Raw genomic sequence first — 8,039 nt, 5'->3', positions numbered from 1 at the left:
ATGAAGACACCATGTATTACATGTTCATTGTACATGTCATATATTATATGAAAATCAGAATATGAGAGATGGCTGGGAGCTGACATGATGCACAATATGCCTCTCTTCTGAATGACCAGTTTGCCTAAACTTCTGTTTGCTGTGCTGCTGCGTCTTGGTTTGATATTCAACTTCAACAATGGAGAGTTGTCCAAAACATTAAAAAATGTCTACACCAGACTAAGATACGTCAAGTTATAAAGACACACGATTAATATTACTTTATTTTTATTTTATTTTTTTCTTAAATACTGCAAATACATTTCACTTATAATGCACAGTTTTATTTCACAATATCCACTTTATTGACACTCGCAGAAGTTTCAAACGTCTGGGGCCACACATGGTTAAAGGCAATTCGCCTATGCGCAAATGACAGACGACACTGACTTTCTCGTCTTTGCTATTGTCCAGTTCAAAGTTAACAATGCACATCTTGTCAGTCCACTTTAAAAGACCTCACTGTTTACAAAGAGGCTGAGGATTCACCCCTGCTCCTCCTCCGCTCAGTCTCCGGGCTGGACTTCATCTCCATCAGCTCTACCTCGCGCTTTGCCGCTATCTCCAGCACTTTTTGTTTGTTGTAAAATATAACAAAGTTGTTGATAATGGGGTGTATGGGGAGTGCGATGGCTATGACCCCGCAGAGAAAGCTCACCGCGGCGTTGCATTTTCCTAAGGTCGTTTTGGGGTAAATGTCTCCGTACCCCACTGTGGTCATGGTAATGATGGCCCACCAGAAAGACTGCGGGATGCTTCTGAATAGTGTTTCTGGGTGGCTTTGCTCCATGGTATAGGCCAACGCTGAGAACACGAATATCCCCACACCCATGTACATAAGAAGTAGACCCAATTCTTTGAGGCTCCTCTTCAGCGCATAAGTGAGAGTCTGAAGTCCGGCAGAGTGGCGCGCCAACTTGAATACCCTCGCTATGCGCATGATACGCAGGGCTTGCACCGCTTGCTGTACATTTGCGAGTTCCATCATTGATGTAGTGCCAAGATATGTGAGTGACAGAACCACGTAGAAGGGCATAATAGCCATGAAGTCTATCACGTTCATAAATGAAAGGGCAAAGTGGATTTTGTTTGGAGAAGAGGCGAGGCGCAGAACATACTCCGCTGTGAACCACAGCATGCACACGGTTTCTATGGCCTCGAGTATGGGGTGTTCAACAAGTTTCCCATCGCCGTCTGTCACCTGCAGCTCCGGGATGGTCCCCACACACATCACAAATGCAGAAACCAGGACGGAGAGGAAAGACGCGATGGCGATGACCCGCGCTGCCAAAGACGAGCCAGGCTTCTCCATGAGGCGCCACAAAAACCGCTGGCACTTCTGGCTGCGCGTTACGCACCGCTCCACCTCCAAGTCCTCCAGGATGATCTTCACTTTACTGGAGATCTCATTCAGCTCTTCTTCTTTCTCAGTCAAATAACTCTTACAGCACTCGTCCAAAACGCTCGCGTCAATTTTCCAGAACTCCATCTCTTTTATGAAGCAGATTGGACAGATGCCATTTTTGATGTGGATTTCATCAAAGTAATAAACGTCTATGATGCACTTGAACGCGTCCGGGTCTCGGTCAAAGTAGAATTCTTTTCTCCCGGTGTCAAAATCGTCGCATAGACTCAAGATGCCCTCGTAGTTTTGAGAGGAGCAGGTGAGTAGCTCCGCCAGCCTGCTCTCAGGGTAGCGGTTTATGACGTCCCCGAGGAGAACCACGCGAACTCCGCCAATGTTCACGGCGATCTCTCCATGGGCGCTCAAACCAGGTCTGTAATTTGGCTTCGGTGTAGTCCACATGTTTAAAGTTATTAGTTGAGGTTGTGGAAAAGTTCTCACCAGAGCTCTTTACCCAAAATGAGTGACCATAACTCTGGTGCGTAAAACAACCATCACTCTCCAAAGCGCTTTATGAAATGAGTGACACAGCTTGAGCGCACAGCTTTACCAACACCAGTAGTTTCCTTCCCCCCCTCCCTCTCCCTCTCCCTCTCTCTCTCTCTCTCTCTCTCTCTCTCTCTCTCTCTCTCAACGTGAGAGAATGGCGCTTGTAACACCTATCGTTTAACGTGGCTGAACTGCAATATGTAGCGTTTGGTTCATGACTGAATATCCATCTACAGAACATGTTAGCCAACAGTAAAAATGACAAGGAAGTGTAACTTTAGTGTCTATCTCCAAGTATGAATCATAATAAATCATAAATACCTAGAGGTCTATCAAACTCTGAAGTGCTGGTTTTACGAGCAGTTTCATGCCCTTTATTGCATTCTACACCAAATAATTTATGTGCCACACTGTTTATTCCTGCTATCATAAATTTGCATTATTAGGGGAAAAAAATATTTTACCATGGAAACTGGTTCGTACATGAAATAGACCTCTCAAAGCAAGGATTGTGAAAGGCATACATTACAAGATTGCTTTGAAAAACAGAATGTATAAAAATCAGTGTCTACTAGTTGCCATTTCAAATATATTTCACAATACACATTTATTTAAAAGCATACCTGATTTTCTTTTGAACATCTTGACAACACAGAGATAATGAACTATGTGGTCATTTTACAATGAGCAATGTCCATTTACTTTGAATGCGTGCGCCGTCCTAATGGGAGTGTTTTAGGCAGATTAAAAACTAAAAACTTAAGGCAAGTTTGAGTTACTGTTCCAAACTCTGGCGTGGGCCCAAATGCAGGACTTTAATTTATTATACCATTAAAAACTGTATGTGCTTTGATAAAGATTATCCTCACCTTGTTCGTCTGTACACAGCCTTATTTGCCTTATGCACTTCAGTTTTTTTTATTCTGTTGTGTGTGTACAGGAGGATGTGAGGGACGTAGGTGTTGGGTGTGTGAGTGTATTGTGATATCTGCAAATATTGGGGGTTCTGGGCATGAATGTATTTCAATATTTTAATGTAAAGCCCTTTGTGATGCACCTGTGTATGAAAAGCACTTTATAAATATAGTTTGATCTGATTTGAAATCTGTAGAGTCAAATGTAAGTGTATTGTGTAAGTGTTTTTTTCAATCACATTTTCTATTATCTAGATGACATCAGACACCATCTCAGTTATTATTACGTCCAACAGTTGTACAGGAGTTGAAAAAATATAGCATCTGTACATCTATTTACAGGGCAGTTATCTTCAGGCCATTATGTTTTTTACTGAGTGGGTTTGCAGTTTTCCAGCTGCTAGCTGAGCTCCAGGACACTGGTGTTGATGTGGAAGGAGATGTAGGAGAAATACTCCTGCTGACATAGTCCTGGGATGTCGCAGTTCACCTGCACACAGTGAAGACAGAAACATTATGGGTCACCTTGAAATGATCCGCTGCTGTTTGCTGTGTGAGCAGAGCATGCAGATGAACTCCCTCGGGTGCTATGGATAATGTCCATCATTATGGTTGCAGCAGTCAATGACTGATCTTTCAACAACGGTCCAATGGGGCTGAGATTTAGCAAGTTACACTGGTCCAGTTTTCCAAACCCTTTGAAGCCTGGACAACACAACACTTAGAACGTTTGAGCCTCTTTGTACATAATTATCTATTTTTCTTTATTGCAGTGTTTATGCATCATGTTGACATAGAACTTTGCAGGTTTATTGATTTGCTAGTGATATTAACAATGTTCTTCTTACATCTGTTTTGCTGGTCATGGCAGTGGGGTCAAGGTGCATAAAGAGTGAGGCGAGTTCCTCTCTCATTTTTTTTGAGCGTTTCCTTTCCGTCTGCAGCAGAAGAGCTTGGAAGTTTACTGGCAACCCGTATCTAACATAAATTACAATTACAACATTAATATCAACAATCCATACCTAAATTATAAATATGCATCAAAATGGATGTAAATTATGACTGACCTAAGGACGGATTCTGCAAAAACTCTCAAAGCTTTTATGTGAATCCAAGCGATAAACAGCTGGTTAAAGTTCACCTTAAGCCAACGCACAAAGACCCCCTGTGTAGAAGCACAAGCATAGACTTATTCAAATGTAAAAAAGGTTATGTTTGTTTCTTTTTACGGCTTACACTTACATACTGCTCTTTCTTGCAAACAGTGAGCTGCTTCAATTCTCTCAGCTTCTGCTCCTCCAGCTCCACACAGTATTCGCGCACAGTGAACCTATTGGATCATAGGCTACACCATGTTAAGTGACACAGACAACACAGTGGACACACCACACCAGTCTGGTTTTCTGCTGGTGCACCCTGCTTACTTGCTCTCCTGTGCTTTGGCTCTGAACGGGTTCACGGCTCGCTTGAAGAGCGTCACTGAGAAAACGCCAGCTTCCTCGTCCTCATACAGCCGCCTGGTGGTTGCACCGAGGAACAAGCAAAAGATTCACATCTCGGTATATATTTTGCATACCAAAGATTTACTGAGGTGTAAAAAATATTGTGGACTAAAGGGGCTTTAATGAATACAAAATGTTTTCTGTTTTACAATGAAACTACATGAAACAGGGAGGGACAAGAACCATTTTATATATGGACTAGTTACTAGGACTAGTTACAAATCATTGTTGCAAAGGTTGAAGTACAGATGGTCATGGTTTCTTTCCACGTTTGTTGAGATGCAAAATACCTGGATGACTGAAAGCTTACATAGTACACTATTTTCTATCACTGAGGCTTAATGGATAATGTATTTGCCTGAGAACTAGATCTTTGAGTTAGAATCAATGTACCTTAACCATTGCACATAATAAGAGTGGTGCCCCATTTATAAAGGTGGACTTTAATACTTGATCTCCTATAAACATTTTAATTATTGCCACCTATACCGTATCTCCACAATGGGAAATTGCCACAATGTCACCTCCTTTGGCTGATCCCAGCGAAGTGGGCAATTACTTTCTCCTGGTAACTGAACACCTTTGGTAGTAACTAGTGGTGAATGAACTCAGGCTGATTGGAAACCCGGATCTAGTGCAATGGCTACTCACCTACTCGACCGAGGAACCACAAAATCTGAAAGAGATTCGTATGTCCTGTCCCACTGGTTATAGCTCCCTCTAGACGCACAAATACATACGTTAAACATGACAAATACACTGCAATAGCACAAAATGTCTAGCAACTGACCTGTTAACGATAACTAGGAGAGTCGTGAGGTACTCAGAGACAACCAGATCTTCTTTCCTCACAATGTCATTCAGACAGCGACTGTGCAAAGTCCCCCTGCAAAGACAGAGTTTCCATTTCTCACAAATAAATGATTAGATATGTTATGATTTTTAATGGCATGTTTGTCTCTATCTCTATCTCTCTCTCTCACCGATGTTTCAGTTCTAAATTTTGAAGACTACTTTTCAAGCTGTTGTACGCCGCAGATCTGGATTTTAACTCCGTCTCCACCAAGGTCACCTCCTAACAAGAAAAAACATGATTCAAACTGCATATTTCATGTAAATAAATAAATGTTTCTATTTTTTACTTTACTGATGATTTCCGTCAGGGCAGAGAGGGACAGAGACGTAGAGTACTTGGCTTTATCCCATTGAAATCTGGTCACATAGGTCGTGAGGTCCACTAAAACACAGATCAATTCTATTAAAAATTGTATTGTAACACTACCAATACTAGGCTAATTGAGTATTTGGGTGATTGTTTCTGTTTTTTAGAACTTTAAACTCAAGTAGTCCACAAGCAAATAACACAAACTACACAGCCATGTTATTAGTTTCTTCTATGTCTTTGCAGTTACAGATTTTTGTGCACTTTATTGGCTAATATTCACAACATTCAAATCTATGAGAGCCTCCACACCACTGCAAACTCAAGTACCCCTCAGTGACTGGAAGTAGGCTCTCAAGGGGGATGAAGGAGCTTTCTCGTTCAGTCCGTGGCCTGGGAGGAGGCAGAGTAAAGTGTGCACATCAGCATGAGTCAACTTTCAATAGAAAAGGTTGTCTTTTCCTACTGTAGGTCATATTGGCTGTGGTGCCGTGGCCTGGGGCATCTATGCATTTGACTAATGAGACTGGAGTGTAATTAAGACCGTGGCTGTGTGGTGGGTGACTTACCGCCATTGGCTAAGGCATTTTCCAGCACTTTATCACTGGACTGCTCCATCACCTCCTTCATACACTGACATGTTTTTTTAATCACACTACGAAAACAACACACAAGTTAAATATTCAATTTGGAGTATTTTGTTGCATAGTTACAGAAACAAAAAACAGAAACAATCAATCTGACAAATTAATACAAATCCATTTGTTAGATTCCAACATGACTGACATTGAGAATCATGGTAAACTATTAATGACACTTTTTCCATGTTGCATGAAAATTAGACAGAAGTATTTCTCCTTCTCTTTCTAGTTTTTTCCAGTTACATTGATCCTCACAAGACAATAAAGAAGTACTCAAGGTGCAATAATTGTTATAATGTGTAATGCAATGCCTGGCAAAAGGGATAAATTGTGGCGTAAGAAACACAAACCACCAAAAAACAACCTTCACTATCTAAACAGGGAATTATTTAGGAATATGGAACTGTATCAAAAATTGTGGAATTCTAAAAGAACTACACAATCAGCTATTTTAGAGTGTTTGGGTTCTTTATGTACAACTCAGAAAGTGTCTCAAGTAACAGATTGAGCATACTGTATTCCCTTACCGCTCTTTTTCGCATGCAAAACCAAAAAACACTTGCTTACACCACAACAGCTCAGACACAACAACCACAGTGAATTTCAAATCAGCAAAGGAAAACTAACCATCAGGCACCGCTGACCATCAATTAATCATGCCACCGACCGCAACAGCTCAATGTTACACGGCTTAATTAAGGACAAAGCTGCACATTAAGTGAAGTACATGCATTGTCAATTAACACAAGAGGCTCGCCGCAAACAAGTGCATATCGTCAACCACTTTAACTTTGTCATTTGTGTATTATGTAATTTTATTTTATCTTGTACCTTTCTGTCACGCCGTCAAGCCTGGAGAGATCATCTGAAACGCTGAGCAGACTGTCCAGTATTCCCACCTGCAACAAAGTCCTCATTGTTAGTTAGTTGTACCTACCATAGTAAAGAAGGTAATAATAAAAAGGTATTAATAAAACTATCAAAGGAAAAATATGTGGTAATATTACATGGCCTTTTTTGGGTGATTGAGTAGAGAGATGCCAGGGGTTTGGATTGATATTATTGCTTGCATTGAAAGCTTTTTGGAGTTGAAACGTTTTGCAAAGTGAAACAGGTTGGATGGAAATTTTGCCCCAAACTGTAGAAAGCAACCTGAGCCTTTATCGCTACACCAGAGAAGGACACCAAACACCATCAGCCTCCTCATCTGCACTCTACTGTACCCTTGAAAATCAACTAGAAGACATCCTTGGACTAAAATGCAGTATTCCATGAAAAGAATAATATGTATGTGGTTGGCCTAAACAGAGATTAAAGAGACAAAACAAAAAGACAGCGCACACAACACAAGGTCATCTGTGTGCTAAACAGCTGATACATAATTGGTTCTACCTTGAGCTCAGGGATGAAGAACTTGCCACAGGAAGCCTGGTTTGATTTGGCAATTGTGCGTTTGAGTTTCTCGACATTTGTTGAACTCGTCTTATCCAGAGGGACAGAAATCAACCACAAGTCACTCATGGCTCCAAATGTGTGGCGTCCAAGAAGACAAAAAGTGTACTGTTGAAGAGAGAGAGAGAGTTAAAGAGATAAAAAATAATCATACTGTTGATAAGGGGGAAATATTGTAATACTTTCTTTTCCCCCAGATATATTGGTTTACAACTTTATCATATTGTTTCTAATTGAACAAAATAATAAAACAATAGGAAAGTGTGACATATAGGATCAACCCGTGGATAATCTTAAGCATTTATTGAGACACCGGTGTAAATTTGTCTAATTGCGTCTTACCATTAGGCTATGTTGAAGTCCATCTTCCGTCAGTCCCAAAGTGAAGGGAAAGTGTGAGCAGTTCCTGAGACTGAGCCAACAGCTGACTGTCCC

At 41.0% G+C, this 8,039-nt stretch overlaps 2 protein-coding genes across 2 annotated transcripts; both read right to left on the bottom strand.

Moving 5' to 3' along the window:
* Positions 1–322: 322 nt before the first annotated feature.
* On the bottom strand, positions 323–1,931 carry kcnf1b (potassium voltage-gated channel, subfamily F, member 1b). Its single transcript, XM_079573681.1, has one exon. The coding sequence runs from the start codon at positions 1,844–1,846 to the stop codon at positions 506–508; it is 1,341 nt and encodes a 446-aa protein (XP_079429807.1). The 5' UTR covers positions 1,847–1,931; the 3' UTR covers positions 323–505.
* A 1,279-nt stretch (positions 1,932–3,210) lies between these two features.
* LOC306975586 (V-type proton ATPase subunit C 1-B-like) lies at positions 3,211–7,673 on the bottom strand (the record flags this gene model as incomplete). The annotated part of the gene is made up of 12 exons (XM_079573175.1): positions 3,211–3,337; positions 3,696–3,825; positions 3,915–4,012; positions 4,090–4,177; positions 4,272–4,364; positions 5,001–5,069; positions 5,140–5,235; positions 5,333–5,424; positions 5,492–5,586; positions 6,081–6,166; positions 6,984–7,051; positions 7,545–7,673. 12 exons carry the CDS (start codon positions 7,671–7,673, stop codon positions 3,248–3,250), a joined length of 1,134 nt encoding a protein of 377 aa, XP_079429301.1. The 3' UTR covers positions 3,211–3,247.
* Between the last annotated feature and the right edge of the window lie 366 nt (positions 7,674–8,039).

The sequence above is a fragment of the Gobius niger genome (assembly GCF_951799975.1).
Source record: "Gobius niger genome assembly, chromosome: 16".
NCBI lineage: Eukaryota > Metazoa > Chordata > Actinopteri > Gobiiformes > Gobiidae > Gobius > Gobius niger.
The sequence above is the reverse complement of the archived record's forward strand: the minus strand, read 5'-3'. Positions and strand labels throughout refer to the sequence as shown.

Bases quoted from the DNA above. Each gene is read 5' to 3' on its own strand.
- kcnf1b (XM_079573681.1), bottom strand. From the start codon at position 1,846: ATGTGGACTACACCGAAGCCAAATTACAGACCTGGTTTGAGCGCCCAT.